We start from the raw sequence: 21915 nt of genomic DNA on the forward strand, positions 1-21915 counted from the left end.
GTCCTCTCACTCTTCAACTGCAATGTGGTCTCCATCCTGAATGTGTGCAGAATTCATTTTTCTGCATAGATCAGCACTAAACTCAGATCTGACCACTCCAAACCAGTCCAATGTTTTTCTATGAACAATGTTTTTGTGGGTCTGGGTGTGTTTTGGGATCACTGTCTTGCTGGAAAACCTTGAACTGCACAGACGCTGTCCAGCATGTCTTGGTTGTTCTATTGTTTATAGCTCTCTTTATACATTCAGGCACAGGCGCTTTAAAGCAAAAGATCCCAAAGCCACAAATGTTTTCTCAGAAGGATTGGTTTGTGACCAGTCAGATTGTCTGACCTCTATCCATAATCCCTTTTTTCTTTCTTGTGTCTGGTAGAAGCTATACGCATTATTTTAGACCTCAAGATCAAACTGTAGAGGCCACTAGATGATGGAAAAGGTTGCAAACTATTGCTAGGGTAGTGGGACTCCAGTGAACCACAGTGAAAGTTATGAAACATTAAGGGAGAAAACCTGGAACAGCAATTACCTGTCCCAGGAGTGGCCGGCCTACAAAAATGTCACCAAGAGCCCATCGACAACTCATTAAAGAGGTCTTAAAAAAAATCCAGACAAATCTACAACACTATAAATAAATAAATAAATAAATAAATGAACAAAGATGATGTCCAAGACTTCTGGGATAGTAGTCTCTAGGCTGATAAGTCAAAAGTGGAACTTTTTGGACGACATGGTTTCCGCTTCATGAGGCGTAAAGCTAACACCACATTTCACCCTTAGAACATCATACCAACAGTCAAACATGGTGGTGGTACTGTGATAGTCTGGGGTTGCTTTCTGCTGGACCTGGCAGACTAGTCATAATTGAAGGAACCAATGAATTCTGCTCCCTTTCAGGAAATCCTGAAGGAGAATGTCCTCCTGTTAGTTTGTGACCTAAAGCTCAAGCGCAGCTGGGACATGCAACAGGACAATGATTTGAGGCATGCAAGCAAGTCCGCCTCTGAATGTCTCAAAGAAACAAATGAAGGTTCTGGAGTTGGAAAGTCAAAGTCCTAACTTGAATCCCATTGAGAAGCTGTGGAAAGACCTTGAATGGGCCGTTTATACTTGAAAACCTTCCAGTGTAGCAGAATTCAAACAATTCTGCAAAGGACAGTGGGCCAAATTTCCTCCATAGCATTGTAGAGACTCATCACAAGTTATCACAAAATGTTTGATTGCAGTTGTTACTGTAAAACGTCTCACAATCAATTATTATTAATACTATCATTATAGCTGTTTCTATATGTTTTGACTAGCTTTAGACTGAACCCAATGTATCTGTGCCAATGCCTCCTCGAGCGCCTCCATAATTTTAAATAAATGGCTATGGCGGGATATGACGGAATATTTATACACATGCCGATTTACATTAGATTAATATACTGAGGTTATTTTTATGGCCTGTTTACAGAAGACAGTCAAAAATGTAAAATGACTGACATGGCACAATCGTATGGGACTAAAATCACTGAGTAAGCCATGCTTCTGATGTAAAAGGAATCCTGCCCTTTATTGAGGGCTCATGTGTATATTAATTTGACCCTAGTATGTCGTTAAAAATATATATAAACAAAAACAGCACACTTAATTTAATGCCACCTACAGTGTTTTAAGAAAGGACTGACCTGTATATAATAAATATAAGAGCGCTAATAATGTTGAGCACTGCTGTCAGACCTACTGTTGGACCTAAGCTAACTTAGCACAACTTAACTAAGCATAACTCCGCAGCTGACAAACAAAAATTGGTCATTTTTTAATGCGCCCCATTGTTCACAGTCCCATCTGTGCTCAACAGCGGCACACACAAGTCCTGGACACCTCTACCAAAGCCCGGCCAACACGCCATGTTAGTGAATAATTAGCAACACAATCAGACCGTAACGAGCGGGTGTTAGCCGCCTATTCAGGCCTTACAGTAAAGCGTTTCAGGAGAGTGCACTGCCCTCCAGCTCACGCCTGGCCAGGGATCAAACAGCTCTCGGCAGCCTCCACCTCGACGTCCCCCTGTTATAATGGCGGTTTGGAGAGTGAGAGAGAGCACAGCGTGACATTCGAGCTGGCCGTGATGACCTACTTCGGTGTGGTTGTAGTTTAAAGGAAAATCCATGGCAGTCGGCACGGCTCATTTGCATTCAACTAACTGGCCTACATTTTTTTTATTGCCAATATTTGCATTTTTGGGTAAATAATCATTTTAACTCTGCTAGCATCGAGCATTTTAGGCCTGGGAGGTGCCTGCTCTACTCAGATGTTTGTTTCTCTTGCATTTGTTGGCAAGCAGGAAGAAAAACTGATCACAGCAGGAAGAATTAACAACCTCAGCACTTTGTGTTGGTAAATGTTGAAGGAGTTCATGAGCTGACGCTGGAAAGCTCATGGAGCTCATGTTTATCGGGCCTACTGTGCCTTTTCAGCTCCTGGTGAAAAGCTCAGAAAACAAGAGTCCTTCAGGAAAGACTCTTGAAGCTCAGTGTCCTTTTCATTTGGTTTGCTTGGTCTCCTTAACACTGCCCAAAGCTCTACACTCTCTGCACTCGTCCAGCTCTTTCATCGTCTTTCATCTCCTCTGTTCTCCTGCAGGCTTTCAGGTTCTCCTCCTTGGCGGGCTGTTCCTGGCAGTTCCACAGGGCCAGCATTGGAGAAACTGCAAACGCTTGTGGGATTCAAATGGACATCAGGGAAGAAGTCCAGGGAGGAAGGCTTTCTACTAGAGCTTGGACAAGCATTGCTGTGAGGATTTGATTGCATTCAGCAACATGTTGGATAATCAGCATTCCACCTCAGCATCCCCAACTCCCCAGCTCATCCCAAATGTACTGGCTAGAGAACCCATCCATCATTCCAAAGAACACAGTTCTTCCACTGCTCCACAGCTCAATGCTGGAGGAACAGGGTAAATGGAGGCTAACAAAGTATGCAAAATGAAAAACAGATGGACTACAGTCTGGACTTATAGAACTACAAAGTGGAGATGATAGTATGGGCCGAGTTCATTTCAGACCAGGGGTCGTCATAAAATTCTGATATTACTGTTTATATTATATTGTAAATTATTTATTTTTTATTTAATTTAATAAGTTACTATATTTATAATATAATATATGTATATTTCTATAATTTATTATATATATGTATAATAATTATATATATATATATATTATTATTATTTTAAGTACCCAGTGTGTTGCAAAGATATAGCATATTAGCAGTAAGCTAATATAAGGGAGCTTCAAATGGTTCTTTAAACAGTGACATCAAAGAACCACTTTTGTAACAGAGAGGATCTTTGCCTTTACATCAAGTCAAGATTTTTTTAGACCTTTAAAAGGTTTTTGTTTTTTTAAGGAACTAAAGGTGGTTCTTTTATGGATCCCTCAAAGAACCATCTGCAGCACCTTCCTTTCTAACAGTGATACTGGAAATATTGGAAGTGGTTCAGCTCTAAAACACAAAGAGGAACCTACGAAATCTTTTCGTAAGTGGGCTAACAACTGAGTTCCTCCGAAGTAAGACCACATTAGAGAAGGTATCACCTCGCTACCAACGACAGAAGCAGGCTGAAGGTTTACTGAAGCGGTTCCAGACTACCACTTCAGGGAGGTGGGATGAAAAGAGAGGGGGGTTAGGTCAGCCTGGTAAGTCTAACTTGCAGGATCTCCGGTCACTGTCTCAAAACAACTGTTTAAAGGTATTTATTTCACGATGGCTGAGGGTAAAATGGAAGCGCCAGGGCAAAACATATGACTTCATGCCTGTGTTTATGTGCAGTCTGAAATGTGAACTGAGCCGTAGAGTGGCTAAGCATCATTGACATTTCCATTAAGGCTGTGTAAAAAGTTCCTGCTGTAGAAAACAGCAAAACGGCAACGGCATAAGTCCCTAAAGATAATCCAACACTCAGCTCCATTTTCCTAATCGCCACTTCATACTGACTGAAATACTGCTTGGTGATGAATGCTATGTGCAATGAAGGCCAATGGTTATTTTGAGTCATAACCACAAATCATTTTCTTGTTCTCGGGACGGGACGTGTTTAGAGGCAATTTTTACACGCTGGCGGCTGAGCCAAAACGGCGAAGCCAACTTCAGACGGACAATGGGTTCCATTTACTGGTGCCAGATTGACACACAACTGGCAGCGAAAGGATACTGCTCGTCCAAGAGGCCTGCTTCACAATGCCCTCCTCGACTGCTGATTCATTCTAGTGTCCTTGATTTCGTCACAGGAGGGCCAAGAGAATGACCCCATAGAGTGCTCCTGAGGGTCCGACCAATATTGAGACACTTACCCCTCTACATGTGGCGTCCAAAGACATGCAAACACATGCTTGATCTCAATCACACGCAGGGACAGACCAGGGACAGCCATTGGTAATTTGTCGTCATTTTTGTGTACCCACTGTTAGAATGAGTTGTTTCCAGAGTTTAATCCTTAACTGTAGCTCCACGTTCTCTCCTGGAGAAGAAGCATGGATGAGCAGATCAGTAGATCACTCTAAAATAAGGTGAACCAAAGCTATTAGACCTAGGGCTTCCGCTCAGGCCACAAATGTCCATCCACAGCAGTCATAACATTAACACCACCTGCCCAATATTGAGTAGGCCCTGGCTATTCGAGGCATGGACTCCACAAGACCTCTGAAGGTGTCCTGTGGTATCTGGCACCAAGACTAACTAATGTTAGCAGCAGATCCTTTAAAAAGTCCAGTATATTGTGATGTGGGGCTCCATGATTCACATCAGGCTTTGGTGTCCATGACCCTGTACTGTCGTTTTCCTGGTGCACGTTTGGGAAGTTCTGATCCAGTCGTCTAGAACATCACAGTTTGCTTCTTGTCAAAGTGTCTCAGATTCATATGCTCGCCCATATTTCCTGCCTTCAAGAGCTGACTGTTCACTGGCTGTCTAATATATCCAGCCCTTGACAGGTGAAGCCACTGTAGATGAAAATAATCAGTGTTATTAATGCATTGGTGTATATCTGACCCAGACATTTACATTTAAGGCATTTAGCAGACGCTCTTCTCCAGAGCGACTTACAAAAGTGCTTTGCTATTTACCCAAGAAAAACCTCAGCTAGTTTGAATAGACTAATAATTCAAAGATCCTCTAAGTTTAGACTCTACTAAACACAAGTCAATAAGGAGACCATAATACTCTGCTATTCACCCAAGTTCTCTCAGAAGAGGAGGGTCTTCAGTCTGGGTTTGAGGACAGCGAGTGTTGGACTCTGCTGTTCGGACACCCAGGTTCGTTCCACCACTTCAGTGCAGGACAGAAAAAGGCCTGGACGCTCGTCTTCCGTGGATCTTGACAGATGGTGGGTCGAGCCGAGCCGTACTTGAAGCTGGAAGGGGTCTTGGTGCGGATCGGCTTTTGACCATCGCCATCAAGTACGGAGGGGCTGGCTGGTCCAGTCTTGGCTTTGTAGGCCAGAGTCAGGGGTTTGAATCTGATGACCTGGGCAGCAGCTACAGGAAGCTACAGTGAAGAGAGAACGCAGCAGTGGAGAGACATGGCTGAATTTAGGGACATTGAAGACGACCTGACCCGTGCCTCTGCATTCTGGATGAGTTGCAGGGGTCTGATGGTGCGCAGAGGGAGAGCAGCCAGAAGAGAGTTGCAGTAATCAAGTCTGGAAGTGACGAGAGACTGAAGGAGCACCTGGGCGACTCTCTAGAGAGGAAGGGTGGAATTCTACGGATGTGGTACAGGAGGAATCTAAATGACCGAGACGATTTAGGGATATTTGTAGATGTCTCTTACTGCATGTCAGGTCCAAAACAACCCTGAAAGTTGAGCCCCATGTAGACCTCCTTCTCTGGAACAAGAGAACTTCATATCATTAAAGGAACCACAATGTAAACTGTGACTGAAAGTATCACATAGCTTCAAGGGCCTAGGTTTGGGGGTCCAATCTCTGCTGTGGGCCAGTTACTGTCTGTGAGGTCTTTGACGTGTCCTCCCGATATGGCCCCCAAAAAACATGCACATGGTGGGTAAAATGCTTAATTCCTGTCACTGATTCTGGGTAGGCTCTGGACCCACCGCAACCCTGACCAGGAAGGAGCGGATGGGAAAATGGACGGATGAATGGCCAGATATTTACTGGCTTTAATATCTTTCTCTAATAGCCTCCACCAAACAGCTCATACATCGGATACATTAGCTCTCTGGAGTTCAACACACAGTTCTAAACCCGGCGAACTTAAAACCAGGCCTAAAAGCAAGTTGATCAGTGGCTCCTAATTTAACCCTCAAGACTGAGTTGAGTTGCTGAATAGACCCCTGTGGTGCGGCCTGAGCTTCTGGTCTTTGTTTTCCTTCCATTACTTTTACTTTTCTACTTTTCTAAGTCGTTCTGAATCCAGTACTTTTACACTTTTACTGGAGTAAAAAGCTTAAGTTGATACTTTAGCCTCTATAGAAGTCTTTTAAACCCTAGTATCTCCACTGAGTATCTACCTGAGGAATGAATGCTGACATGGACTGAATACAGGTATGTCTGTGTACTGAGTTGAGTTGCTGAATTAATGGACGTGTGTTTTTTCGGGGCTGCAGGGCCAGTCGTAACACGTTAGCAGGGAACTGGAACATGATGCTTTTATAGTCGTTTGTTTTTCTCAGCTTGGCTGACGCCTCTCCAAAAGGAAATGATCGTCAGGGCCAATACAAGCTGTGTCCGGACCCCCCTTCACCCTGAAGGGCTTCTTCAAGGGTTCTTTAGCAAGGCTTACAGATCCACTATACAGATGTATGTAAAAGAGCAAAAACTTTTGAATCCTCATGATATTCTCTGCTTGGTTAGATACACTATATGTCCAAATGTTTGTGGACACTAATGAATGCATTCAGCTACTTGAAGTCATACCCACTGTCTAGTCCCTGTAGAGAAGTACTGCAAACAGAATAGGACTTTCTGGAGCTGATAAACACAAACCTATTAGCACCATGCTGCTGTCTAATGCTTGGTGTGAGCTAGAGGGGTATAAAGCCCCCCAGCATTGAGCTGTGGAGCATTGGAAGAACTGTGTTCTCTGGAATGATGGATGGTGGAGCTCCATCCAATACTTTTGAGACGATATTGAGAGTTGGGGATGAGGTATGGTGGAGATCATCCAATATCCCGACCCTACTAATGCTAATGCAATCAAATCCTCACAGTAATGCTCCTTCAAAATCTAGTAGAAAGCCTTCTTCCCTGGACAGTAAAGACAGTTACTCCAACAAAAGCAGGATACACTCGACTTTGATGAGGAGATGTCCCAATACTTTTGTCCAGATAGTGTAGTTCTTCTTCTACAGGGAAAAGCCTCTTATAAAAAAATTTCTATACAGAACCAAAAAGGGTTCTAGTATTCAAAGAACCCGTTTCAGTACTATTAAGAAGCCGTTCTGCTGAAAGTGTAGCTCAAAAGTGAGAGGCGTTAACATAGGCATGGACATATGGTCCACTGCAGTTCCACGGTGGGCACAGTGAAATACCCACAGCGTGACAGAGGAAGAACTTCAGAAATTAGGATTCCTAGCCTAAGAGAGAAAGTGTTGTGCAAAGCTGGGTTTCTCCAGTCTCCACATGCCTCCTGAAAAAACACATAACACGAGAATGGCCAGTGCTATTGACTGATTTACTGCTCACTGTTCACGCTGTGGTTTTACAGCCAAATGTGACAATGACTAACAGAAGTAAACTACCAGTTGCGCAAGGGACGTGTGCATTCCCCATTGAAGAAGACGCTGGAATGCAGCTAGCTGTGTCACTTCGAAGAATCCGTGCTTTTACGATTGGAGGCTGGGTTACGCTGTGTTTACAGACATAGCACGTACAGAGTGTAAAGAAAACACTCTCACGTATCACGGGAATGCTCCGGCCTTCGCCGCCGGCTTCCTTGGGGGAGATGCTGTAGGAATGCTGGCGTCTCTGATTCCTAGCCCTGGAAGAATTTACCCAGGGGAAGAGGAGCATTTTGGCACGTCACTAATAATCATCCCAGAATTAACATCCAATGATCGGCCAAGGCACCCACTCCTCCTCCCATGTAGTGCATGTGTGTGGGTGCATGCTCAATATCACAGAACAGCATTCAAACCACTTAAGGCTTGTTATTGGTTGTATTGTTTTTTTTTTTGAGGGTCAACTCTAAAAATGATTGGGTTAAATGTTCTCCTAAAGGAATTACCATATTCTGAACACCAGTCAAGTGTCAAGTAATGAAATACAAATACTTCGTTATCTTACTTAAGTAGAAATTGTGGTTATCTGTCCTTTACTGGAGTCATTAATTTTTAGCCGACTCTAAAAAACCCTATCCAGATAAACTGCACCATCACAGCAGACGTCTGTAGTCTAGTATGAAGACTGTGTCCGTGGCAGAGACTCAAGAGACCTGCAGTGAAACGTCCCGACTGAGCCCCACATTTACATTCCAATAAAGCTTATTGATAACACGCCTCTGAAGTCTGACTTTCTGCAGCTTTACAAAACTTCTAGACAATGACTCCTCATATTTTCCTCCATGAAGCTCATGTTGATGCTCAGTAGAGCACAGAGACGCTCCTTTAATAGAGCTGATATTACTGAAATGCTTCATTTTCAATGGGCAGATCTGCAGCTGAAACTGGAGCCTAGTGCAGCCCAACATTTTTAACATCAACATTTTAATAGAACATTCTCCTCATTATGACTTTTAGAGAAATGGGTTTTTGGGGAGGGGGGGGTAGTGCACTATAGACCCCTGTGGTGCGGCCTAAGCTTCTGGTCTTTGTTTTCCTTCCATTACTTTTACTTTTCTACTTGAAGTCGTTCTGACACCAGTACTTTTACACTTTTACTAGAGTAAAAAGCTTAAGTTGATACTTCAGCTTCTATAGAAGTCTTTTAAACCCTAGTATCTCCACTGAGTATCTACCTGAGGAATGAATGCTGACATGGACTGAATACAGGTATGTCTGTGTACTGAACACATATTGTGAATACTCTGTTAGATATCAACCTTGCTCACCTCAATAGGACAATTACGTAATCAAGACATCGCCGTCTTTCTAGGGAATGTTTGGATTACGTTCATACGTATAAAGCCTCCCAGCATTGAGATGTGGAGCAGTGGAGGAACTGCGTTCTCAGGAATGATGGACGGTGCTCCATCCAGTACTTTTTAGAGGATATTGAGAGTTGGGCATGAGGTATGGTGGTGATCATCCAGTATCCCGACCCTACTAATGCTAATACAATCAAATCCTCACAGCAATGCTCTTTCAAAATCTAGTAGAAAGCCTTCTTCCCTGGACAGTAAAGACAGTTACTCCAACAAAAGCAGGATACACTCGACTTTGATGAGGAGATGTCCCAATACTTTTGTCCAGATAGTGTAGTTCTTTATCTACAAGGAAAAGCCTCTTATAAAAATTGTTCTATACAGAACCAAAAAGGGTTCTAGTATTCAAAGAACCCGTTTCAGTACTATTAAGAAGCCTTTCTGCTGAAAGTGTAGTCTAACTGCAAAGGCCACTGGTGGAAAATCTCCTGTGAATCTACCTAGGCCGACTGCCATGTCGGACTTCCCAGGATTTCTACTTGGGCTAGTATTCAGACTTAAGGAGTTGAGGATTCCAGCAGACTTTACATGGGATGGAACGAAATTGAGACCTCAAGGTCCCAGTTACACCAAAAGAGCAAATATTGAATAAATAAAATAATAATAATAATAAATAAATACAAATATGGAATATAAGAGGGGTGGACATAAATAGGAAAAGTGGGAAAGCAGAGAAATCTAAAAAAGCAGTAGCAGCAATCTAATCACTATATGAGTAAATATTGTAAAAATAATGATGTAATTATTCATAAATATGTAAATAATAATACAAACCCCTAAACTAATAAACTGTAACCTGTAACAAACAAAGCCAGGGTCTTCATTTTCCTTCCACTTCTTCTGTCCTTCTATGCCTGTAGTCATACTTTGGCAGACCGTCCACAACACACCACTCCACCTCGTTTGAGAGCTCCTGGAAGTGGAACGTCAGCCCCTGTGCTACTCTTGCGTTTTTGAAATATTCTGGGCATTTCCTCAGGCCTGAAGAACCTCAGGCCTGGAAAACATGAAATGCAAACAGGGCGCAGTTGCTAGTACATGTTCAGCACGTCTCTGGCTTCGTCAAAACCTCAATAAACCAGCTTTAACAGAGCTGGGGCCATAGACCTGCTTCATGCCAGTGTGGAAACGTCACGGCTGTGCTTTGAAAATGAGCAAGCTGCTGAACTAGCACAGTTTTTGAAGGAGACAGGGTGCTGGAATTGATCTCTCAGACGTCTCCATGTGTCATTTTGGCTCTTCGTTACGTATATTATCCCTGCCACGCAAAAACCTTGCATCTCTAAAATGGCAAGGAAAAAACTTTTAATGAAAGTTTAAGTAAAAATAATAAATTAAGTTTTGATTCATGAAATTTTAACGGCAAAAATGGAGGTTTTGAGTGACAGCTATGGCGCGATATGCTAGAACAGGTCCTGATGCTGGACTGGGTCCAAAGCAAACACATTAGGAATGGAGAAACACCCCAGACTGGACAATACAGACAGGGAGAGCAGGGTGTTAATTACCTTTAGAGCAATACACAGTGGGACCTCCAGTGCTAGCAAAGGAGGCACATGTCTGTTTTTTGTGTGATTCTGACACCTCAGCGCTTGTCTTCAAGCCGCCAGCAGTTTCAATGCAATCCATTTCAGGCATGAGCGGGTTACGTTAACCGAGGCTGGCACAAGCAGTCCTGAAGCTTAGGGCAAAGCAAGCAAATAGGCAGAACGTCTGCTGACACACACAAACAGGGAGAGAAAGACGCTGTCCAGCACAATGACTGGGACAAGCACTTACTGAGAACAACAAGGGACCAGCAAGGCTCTCCAGCATGTGCAGATGAAGAAAGGTCACCTCCCCCCGTCCGCAAGGTCTACCTAAATGCAGTGTTATCCTCTCCAGTCCTCCTGTCCAGATGACTCCCATGGCCTTTACCACACTCGTAAAACCACATGGGGACCATCACATCCTCCACTGCAAATCGAAGTGAAGCTTTTAGTGTCTGTGTGTGTGTGTGTGTGTGTGTGTGTGTGTGTGTGTGTGCGCGCGCGCATGTGTATGTGAGCGCACAACTCAACCTACTATAGTCAGAGTCCTCTGGAGAGCATAAGAATGCCTGATGTTGGTCTGTGAAGTATTCCTCAAACTCAAACCATAAATCACAGAATAGCGAAATCCCCCATGTTCGAAGAGCATCTACAGTGATGGACTGGTCTCTGGCGTCCACCGTTAAGCTCTGATAAATTATGGAAACTGATATTTATGATGTAACGATGGCATCTCCTCATTTCTAACAATAACCAATGATCTGACTGTAGCGATGCACCGAGGAGTCCAGTACTGCTCTCCAAAAATAAACCCCATTCTTACGAAGCTTCATTAAAGAGTGTGCATGTGTGTGTGTGTGTGTGTGTGTTTAGGTCCTTGTGGGAAACCCACTTATGCAGTCTTCATGAAGATCCTGACAGTATCCAGCTATGTCTGGTGCCGGAGTGGTCCTTTGTAGATGATTAATAGACTCTTAATAGAGTATCAGTAACACATCAACAGCAGATCAGTGCAGCAGCCTCTGAATACGCTGAGCTGAACATCTTGAAGACGTTCTGTAGATGCTTTACAGTCATTAAGTAGATTTACTGTTGATCTGGTACATCACATAGACTTAATATATAACTTCCATTAAGCAAAACCTAACCCAGACATACCCAAACCCTAAACCTAACCCTGGTCCTAGTCCTAACCTCCGCCTCCACCCGAAACCCGCAGCACATCCTGTTGCTGCAGCCTGTAAATCCTTTTTATTATTTTTCTTGCACTTCAGTGATGCAAAATACAAAATAAAACATTTGCCAGTGATTACTTTAACACACCCAAGGTTGTTGGTTCGATTCCCGTGCTCGGCTGCCCACCGCTCTAGGGGTGTGTGTAATCACTGCCCCTAGTTCACTAGTGTGTGTGTGTGTGTTCACTACCACAGATGGGTTAAATGTGTAGGACACATTTTGCTGTACAGTGACAAATACCTGCACCTTTACCTTTACCCTCAACACTCCAAGGCTCATCACACACTAAGGCGTATTACTCAGTAACTACAGGGACTTCTGTACAAACTGGTGGGGCTTTACTTTGCAAATAGAAGTTTTAGCCCTAAATACTTACATTTTTAAAGTATTTAAGATAAAATATTGATACTCCATTTCAGATAAAGAGACTGAGGTATTTTTTGCAGAATATATCCTGAAATGCAACCTATGAGATTTAAGAGAAGATAATTAAAGAAAATACTGAATTATTGAGAAAAATAATATTTTTCTTTATTAGTAGAATACATTATTTGAATCCAATTTAGAGTAAGCAATAAACTACTAGTTGTTAGATTAATTTAGTAATCTAAAAAATGTATCATTATATAAATCGCTAACAAAATAAGCCCTAGGTCCAGCCCGAGACATGGTGCATTATCATGCTGAAAGTAGCTGTTAGAAGATGAAGAAGAAGAAGAAGAGGTGAACTGTGGTCCTGTATGGATGCACACTGTCAGCAACAACACTCTTCACAGCAATATTCAGACAACACTTTACTGTAGGGCATCATCCATGACAGGCTACATAACACCTCCATAAGCCTTTATAACATCTGACATAACCCATAATAAACATTTATCAACCGTGTATCCTTCTTTTTGCTGTTTTTTTCACTTTTTGACATTGGCGGCGGTTCTTTACTTTTCGGACCAATAGAAATGCTCCAAAGTTACATTAAAATGCATAATAAGTTTTTCCCCCTTTTTTTGGTAAACTATATGATGTCATAAAACTTGCCTTTGTCATTTTTTTATATCATTGCACCCCAGACAGTGTTATGACAATGTACACCTGTTCTAATAAGCCCTTATGAATGATTATGAGGGTTTAAACTCTGGTGTGTGTGGGTGGATGGAGCCATGATGGAGAGTCGCCCCACCTGTGATATAGAAACGCACAGGCGAGAGACTTCTGATCAGTGGGGAAACGTGACTTTCGGCCAGCTGGGAAACATCAGATTAAACACACCCAACCATTGGAAACAGCTCCGTGCCAGAGTGCCTGAGTGACTAACCTCACTGGTCAGGCCCACTGCCCCGTGGATCTTGGCTACATGTCCCAGCAGCCCTGGCGTCTGCTGACCCACAGTCCTCAGCATGGGCAGGAATGGCCTGAGGGAGGTGGGGCTAACTGGTGCCACACCCACCAGCACTGTCAGGAGGGCATCGCTCAATGTGGCGTCGCTCAGGTGACCAATCAGGCACGGCACCAGAGGGGTCAACACCTAAGACAGAAGCCAGAGAGAGATTATTCACAGCAGCAAAATTCACACACACACACACACACACACACACACTTTCGCACACTCAGGGTGTGAACTCCAGAGAGTGTCAGACGAAGAAAGATGGCAAGAAAGTAGACGGGAAAATGTGAAGGGGTGAAAGCTGGAAGTGAAAACACACGCTGGGAGCGCTGGTGTGCTGGCCAGGCCTCATGATGCGTAATAATGGCGTGATGATGGTGCGCGCTGTGTGGGGGTCCGAGCTGGTAAGAACAGAGGAACAATCCTTCAACTTCTCTTTCTCGCTCAGCTCTCCTGAGGCTCTGATCTGGCCCTAGCCAGTAAAAGCTGCACTGTGATTGGTTCAGCTCAGAGCTGCCCACCCCGTAATGAATTCCTGATTCTCTGCTGGGTTTTTCGAGGAAGAGCGAGAGCGTGCGAGAGAGCGTGCGAGAGAGAGAGAGAGAGAGAGAGAGAGAGAGACTCAGCAACAGTATATTGTATAGAGTTGTGGTCAGAAGTTTACATACATTCATCATGGACATGAATGCAATGGCAGTGCTGATCTTTCTGTGGTTTGTTTGATCTGTTCTTGTTCAGAGGCAGAAAGAGGGTCAACCTACAGAAATTTAGAGCTTTTAGGATTCCCTGAAATCTACACAGGGTCCGAAACACCCAATCAGAACACCTAACATTTGGGTAAATGTGCCTCAGCAGCTTGCAGCATGCCCTGATGTTTTTGGTAGCCATCAACAAGCTTCTAGCAGAATTCTGACTGGATACACTACATGTCCAAATGTTTGTGGACACTCTTCTAATGAATGCATTCAGCTACCCCAAAGGGCGTTTTCACACTTGCGTTTGGATAAGTGTGAAGGCTGTTTCTGAACCCGGTCCAGTGGTCCAGAAAACCATTCTGTGATCCTCCTGAAATCAGTAGTCTGAGCTTTAATTCAGGCAGTCTGCTGCCAGTGAGAAAGCTATCCAATAGAATAGGACTCTCCGGAGCAGATAAACATAAACCTACTGGCACCATGTCTAATGCCAGGCGTGGGCTAGAGGGGTATAAAGCCCCCTAGCATTGAGCTGTGGAGCAGTGGAAGAACTGTGTTCTCTGGAATGATGGATAACGGTGCTCCATACAGTTATTTTGGGATGAGTTGGGAAGTTGGGAATGATGAGGTGGGGTGGGGATCATCATCCAGTATCTTGAACTCAGCAATGCTTTTGTCGCCGGATGCAATCAAATCCTCATAGCAATGCTTCTCTAAAATCTAATAGAAAGCCGTCTTCTTGCCTGGACAGCAGAGACAGTTCCTCCAACAAAAGCTGGGTAAACTCTTAATTAATTGCCTTAATTTCAAAAGAAAGAGTAGCTGATCAGCCCACGCTTGGCTTTAGATCAGGTGCCAATAGGTTCCTTTGTTAAATTGGGCTCTTTTGATCTAGTTTTTGGTCTTGTGATGAAAGAGCCACAAAGAGCCAAACACACACAGACACACGTGAGCGAGCAGCCGGCCTCTCATCGCTCCAACTGTTCTCTCTCTGTCTGTCTCGCCCTTTCTCAGCCTCTCTGTCCCTTTGCCCCATTTTCTCTCTCTGTCCCTCTGCATGCCCTCGCTTTGACCCCCAGGCCTCTGCTGACCCTCTGGTGTGAGGGTTTGGGGGCTGAGGATTATTAAGTTCCTGGAAGCTCAATGCAATGATTTTAGTTAGAATGTCAGTGACTAACTGCTGAAGCTCTGCGGCTCATTAATGTCATCGTCTTATCAGGAGTAGGTAGGAGTCTGGTCTCTGAGTCAGTCACTTGCGTCATGTTTCTTTCTCAATTATAAATTAATCTGCATAACAGTAAACAGTGAATTTGTCTATTCGGGACAAAGACCCCTAAAAGCTGACAGTACAGTTACTTGCAGTAATATCCATAGTTTCATAGTTTCTGAAATGAATGGCTGTATTGCTTGCAAAATATTTCTAAACACACAATCATCCATTCAAACAATTGTTCCCAAGTACAAGTTATTGGTAGATGTAGCCACTTTGCCAAAGGCCATGAGCTGGAAGCTGCTGGAACTCCAGTGTCTACAATCAAGCATGCTTTGAATCTAGGGACCGAGAGGCTGCCGTCCAAGAACACCTGCCGCCCGTCAACACTTTCAAACTAAAATGTGAAGCTGACCACATGCCTCCTCCTCCTGGAGCAGGGTTTTGTACTCATACGAAGCAAAGATTATGTTGTTTGGCCACAGTGCTGTGCCAGCTGTTAAACATGGTGGTGGTAGCATCATGCTCTGGGCTGTGTTGCTGCCAATGGAACTGGTACATCTACCAATTCTGCCAAGAAGAGTGGTCAAAAAATAATAGTATTTGGACACCTGCTAATTCACTGTTTTAAGAATATGAAAAAGAGTGTATCCTGCTTTTGTTGGAGTAACTGTCTCCACTGTCCAGAGAAGAAGGCTTTCTGCTAAAGTTTGGGGAAGCATTGCTGTGAGGATTTCATTGCATTCAGCAACAAGAGAGTTAGTGAGGCCAGGATGTTGGATGGGCACCACCCACCTCAACCACTTTAACTCCCCAACTCTTCCTAAACATCCTAGATGGAGCTCCACCATCCATCATTCCAGAGAACACAGTTCTTCCACTGCTCCACAGCTCAATGCTTTATACCCCTCCAGCCCACGCCTGGCATTAGGCAGCAGCATGGTGCCAAAAGGTTCATGTCTTCTCTACAGGGACTAGACAAGCTGTGTGTGTCCCTAGGATGATTGCAAACATACAAAACAACTAGACCTAATTTATTATACTGTTCGATAATATTCGATCACATTAGACTGGATTTAATGGACGTGAAATATAGACATTGCCTTTTGGATGAACATAGTGTTATACTGTGCTTCAGCATCCTTGCCAAGGATGTTGTAGTAAAAGTGTAGTAAAAGCAGATGGTGGTTGAGGTGTGCTTTACCCAGCGAAGCACTGACGGAGGTGGAGGACGGCAGTGTCCAGCTGATTACCCCGGTAAAGTGGTTGTACTGTAGTGGGTGATTGGAATAGGGGTGAAGGGAATGGGCTGGGCTCTATGTGTAGCCCCAAGCCGGACTTCTCCCATCTTTTCCTGTGGTATTTCACTTTGAGGGTGTATGAGGCTGCTATTTCAGAGACTACAGGGTTATGTTACGACGTTGACCATTGAAGGACGAAATGTTCCTCTCCATAAATCAGTAAAAGGAAAGTTTCGACCGGTTTAGAAATCCTGGCAGGCAGTGTCCAGCCTGGCTGATTAGCACGCTGGTGTGGACGTGAACAAGGATAATTGAGAGATGACCAGAATCTCTCACATTCCGCTCATTACTGAGGGATCGCAGTCCTACTCTCCACGTGAGCATCCCTAACAGTAATACACACACACACACACTAATGACACTTCATATTCATATCGCTGCTGACCAATGACAACCATGTGCCTCATGGTTCAATAGAAATGCTCTAAATTACTGGGAATAATTATTGTTATTCTACATTGACTTCCATTCAAAGTTAGCCTCCAGTTTTTCCTTTCTACTGTAAAGTCACCCTTTTGGAGATACATGTTTTTCATAGGACAGAAATAATATTATAAAAAAATAAATAAAATGATTTAATGTTGGATCATTTTGCTCAATAAATAAACATATTTGTTAAATTGGGTTCTATTGATCTAGTTTTCAGTCCTGTGATGAAAGTCTAGTCTGTATTTCAGGTGTGCTGCACCATAGGGACAAACACAGCTTGTCTCGTCTCTGTAGAGAAGTATTGCCAATAGAATAGGACTCTCTGGAGCAGATAAACAAACATGAGCCAATTAGCACCATGTCTAATGCCAGCCATACCATTAGCACCACCTGCCTAATACTGAATAAGCCACAACAGACCTGACACACCTCTGAAGGCCATGTCACTCCACTGCTGTGTTCTCTCTTCACTGTAGCTTCCTGTAGCTGCCGCCCGCATCAGATTCAGAACCTTGACACTGTCCTACAAAGCCAAGACTGGACCAGCCAGCCCCTCCGTACTTGATGACAATGGTCCAAAGCTGATCTGCACCAAGAGCCCTTCCAGCTTCTGGTACGGCTCGGCTTGACCTGCCATCCCGGGAACTGCTGGACTTAAGAACAATTTTGCCATCTCCTTGGAGAACTCACTGGTCACCACATCTACAGAAGCCTTGGTGTAGCCATGTTGGAAACGTAACTCGGTCATGCAGATTTCTCCTGTAGAACATCCAGAGAATTCGACCCTTCCTCTCTAGAGAGTCGCCCAGGTGCTCCTTCAGTCTCTCGTCACTTCCAGACTTGATTACTGCAGCTCTCTTCTGGCTGCTCTCCCTCTGCGCACCATCAGGCCCCTGCAACTTATCCAGAATGCAGCGGCACGGGTCGGGTCGTCTTCAATGTCCCTAAATTCAGCCATGTCTCTCCACTGCTGCGTTCTCTCTTCACCGGCTTCCTGTAGCTGCTGCCCAGGTCATCAGATTCAGACCCTGACTCTGGCCTACAAAGCCAAGACTGGACCAGCCAGCCCCTTCGTACTTGATAGTAATGGTCAAAAGCTGATCCGCACCAAGAGCCCTTCCAACTTCAAGTACGGCTCGGCTCGACCCGCCATCCTTTAAGATCTACAGAAGTGGAGCGTCCAGGCTTTTTTCTGTCCTGCACCGAAGTGGTGGAACGAGCTTCCCCTGGGTGTCCGAAAAGTCTAACGCCAGACTGAAGACCCTCCTCTTCCAAGAGTACTTGGGTGAATAGCAGAGTACTATGGTCACCTAATTGACTTGTGTTTAGTAGAGTCTAAACTTAGAGGATCTTTGAATTTTTTGTCTATTCAAACTAGCTGAGGTTTTTCTTGGGTAAATAGCTCTGGATAAGAGCTTCTGCTAAATGCTGTACATGTACAAGACTAATGCTAGCAGCAGGTCGCTAATGTCCTGTAAATTGTGAGGTGGATAAGGCCTCCATGGATTGCATCAATGAGCCTTAGGTGCCCAAGGCCCTGTTGCCAGTTCACACTGTTTTATACAACGAACAACAAGGTCACGTGTTACCAACACACACTCCCTCTCGTCTTCTACTGCTTTAACATAACAGGGTTGCTTGGTAGATCAGTAAAGTAAGACTTAGTGAAGTAGTGCTGTTGTAATCCGATATTGGTGGTTTTACTTTAGAAGACAGGAGAAAGGGTCAATTGACTGTATCTTGAAATGATATCTGGTATCTTCTGGATCATTATTATTGACCTATTTGTCACAGTATGTCAAAATGTTTGGTGCTGATCTGGAGCTGTGTGTGGAAACGCCTGACCGTTCTCTACGGGGTCCCGCAAGACAAGCAGCGTGACGGTCGACAGTGGGGCCTGGAGACAGCCCAGCAAGGAATGTGAGAGGCACCAGGAAACAAAGCGATTGCATGATCTGTTGATGCACAAGCTTGCGCAAATTGGAAGCCATGAAAACGAGGTGGGAGGATCAAAGAGGGAAAGTTTTAATGAGTCATGCTGTTTGTTGCGCAGTGAAATGGAGAAGGAGACAGTGTGATGGATAGTTGCAGAGAAAGAGAATGAAATACAGCAGATTTTTACAATCTGAAATTCCAGCTTAACTTCATAATAACAGGCCCCTGGGAATACCTAGAACCTATATATATGGTCCCACACTATATGTCTAAAAGTTTGTGGACACCTTCTTGCATTCAGCAACTTTAAGTTGCACCCATTGCAAACAGTTTGTCTAGTCCCTGTAGAGACGTACTGCCAATAGAATAGGATTCCCTGGAGCAGATAACCATGAACCTATTGGCACCATGCTGCTGCCTAATGCCAGGTGTGGGCTGCTCATTCACTGTTTCTTCTGAAATCAAGGCTATTAATAAAGAGTTGATCCTGCTTTTGTTGGAGTAACTGTTCCCTGTCCAGGGAAGAAGGCTTTCTACTAGATTTTGGAGCAGCATTGCTGTGAGGATTTGATAGCATTCAGCAACAAGAGTGTTTGTTGGATGATCACCACCCCATCTCATTATCCCCAACTCCCTACCCTATCCTTAAGTACTGGCTGGAGCACCACCCATCATTCACAGTTCCACTGGTCCACAGCTCATGTTCATGTTCAGGTGTTCTAATAATAACACTCCTACAGAAAGTGGTGGTGGTGGTTCTCCATCACTGTGTTCATCATTAGAACATCTCCAAAGTTCTCCTCTCTCATGGAGTCTAGTATTATTTAGAGTTCTCCTCAGATCAACACCTGGTTTGGTGGTAAATCAGGGCTTAATGATGGTAAATCAGGTGAGCTGCTGCTGCTGATGATGATGGAGTTGAACACATCCTCCACGCTGTGCTGGCTGGACTGGGGGGCGTCCAGGAGAAACCTGGAGGAACCGAGCTCTGTTCTTCAGACTAGCTCACCGACAAGATCTCACTATCTTCTTTCTTCAGAATGAGAAGCTCTTGTTTCTCCTTTTTACTGGATCCATGCATCTTTTACCTGCATCTAAAACTCTTGTTGTCAAAGTAAACAGATTTAAATAATGTGCTAAAGTGCCAAAACCCTCTGCACAGTGCTATGTAAGGCAAAAACGGGACGGAATAATCAAGAACAGGTTTGTTTTTCTGTCCTTTTATAATCCCATGAGCGGTATTTCATTGTTCCTATGGAAAAAGTAGACTACAAACTAGTGCCATATAGACAAATCCGTCGCTGTTCCAGTCCTTCCTCTCCCATGACTCTCTCTGCACGCATAGTCTCGGCTTTTTCTGATGACTAATGCATTTTTCAGCCTTTCGGATGCAGTTATTTTTAATGCCACAGAGCTGATATCGCCAGATGTGTCAGTCAATCTGTCGCCAAGCTATGCGGGCCATCTGTCTGACCCTTTTTTCCTGTGGTTCGAGCTCATTAAGTCGCCCTCACTCACTCATTCTCCCGCTCCCACTTTTCCTTTTGTTGCTCCCACTCAAAATACCTGACCTTTTAACACACACCTGCATTTCGCTCATTCTCGCAAAACACACGTCCACACCCACCCAGGCTGACGGGGTAACATTCGGTTATTTTGCAAGCACACATACAAAAATCTCGACTTACTGCGCTCGTAAACCTCGATTTGGTCTCGGGTTGGGTCTGGGGGTATTTGCTTGTCGGGTATTTTTAAACAAATGGGTAGCTCTTGGGGGTACTGGATGTTATCTAGGAGTTGTGCGATCTGAGGATCACTGGTCTGAATCCCAGGTCATGTAGCTTGCCATCAGCAGCCAGAGTCGGAGAGAGCACAACTGGCTCCGATTTCAGGGGTGGAATGATGGCACTTCCTCTCCACATCACTCCTCACGTGATGTTGGTCAGCACAGGCGTCTGTTATATAGCTGTTGTATCAGAGCTGGGGAGCAGCGCTTCCCTCCGAGGCTACCTAGCCTGTGTCAAGCCATGTGTCAAGCTAGTCTTCACCCTCCTAGTGTTGGGGGCATTATTAGAGTTCACATGAATGGGGGTTGGGTAACTGCAGTACTCTGCAATACGACCAGACTCTGCAACACGACCAGACTCTGCAATACGACCAGACTCTGCAATAGCTTCTTCCCCCAAGCCATCAGACTCCTCAACACAACTCAACTCCTGAACTGATATTTTACACTCTCCCTCTCTCTCTCTCTCTCCCTCTCTCTCTCTTTCCAACCATTTTACCCCAGATAACATGGGAAGCATTTTTGCACAAGCATTTGCACTGATAACTTTACTACCTCACTGGACTCTATTTATCGCACACTGCACAACTTGCACACTACAGTCATTATTTATTATCCTCTGTCTGTACTGTGTTGTGTTGTCTGTCCGCACTTGTTTGTTTGTGTTGCACTTGTGTCTTGTATGCACTGTGTCTATGTTGCACCATGGTCCGGGAGGAACGTTGTTTTGTTTCACTGTGTACTCTGTATGTAGTTGAAATGACAATAAACCCACCTGACTTGACTTGACTTGGCCTTCCAATTTGGGTAGAAAACTGGAAATAAAACTAGAAATAAATTATTTAAAAAAATAAATAAATAAATAAATAAATAATAATAATAATAATAATAGGATGAGGATTGATACGCCTCCTCTGACACATGTGAAACCAGCCACTGCCCCTTTTTTTTTTTTTAACTGCAGCTGATGCATGAAGAGAGTGAGCCATCTACCCACTCAGAGAGGACATCCAGCAAGGCCAATTGTGCTCCATCAGGCTCCAGCTGCTGATGGCAGGCAGCATGAGCCGGGATTCTAACCAGGAATCCTCGGATTATGGTGGCATTGCCTTAGTCATGGTCCATATTCAGCTTTTTATGCAGAATACTGTTTAACTACAGAAGGGTAAAAATCATGGATACCTTACAATAACAAAAATACAAAGACAGTGTGTTTGTGCTTGTGTTCAGACATTTCCAGAACAAAAATGTAGGGGTTTACTGATATCCGAAT

The 21915-nt window shown here is 44.1% G+C and overlaps 1 protein-coding gene across 2 annotated transcripts in view; it reads right to left on the reverse strand.

Annotated features, from left to right (window-relative positions):
• Window positions 1–21915, reverse strand: part of veph1 (ventricular zone expressed PH domain-containing 1) — a 140946-nt gene that overhangs the window by 60852 nt on the left and 58179 nt on the right. For both annotated transcript variants that reach the window (XR_011980813.1, XM_072695722.1), the window contains exon 6: window positions 13221–13430. Coding sequence is in view for 1 of the 2 variants with exons in the window: in XM_072695722.1 (XP_072551823.1) it covers window positions 13221–13430 (210 nt within the window). In the remaining variant the exon portion in view is untranslated. The remainder of the gene's footprint in view (window positions 1–13220; window positions 13431–21915) is intronic.

The sequence above is a fragment of the Salminus brasiliensis genome, chromosome 13 (assembly GCF_030463535.1).
Source record: "Salminus brasiliensis chromosome 13, fSalBra1.hap2, whole genome shotgun sequence".
NCBI classification, from domain to species: domain Eukaryota; kingdom Metazoa; phylum Chordata; class Actinopteri; order Characiformes; family Bryconidae; genus Salminus; species Salminus brasiliensis.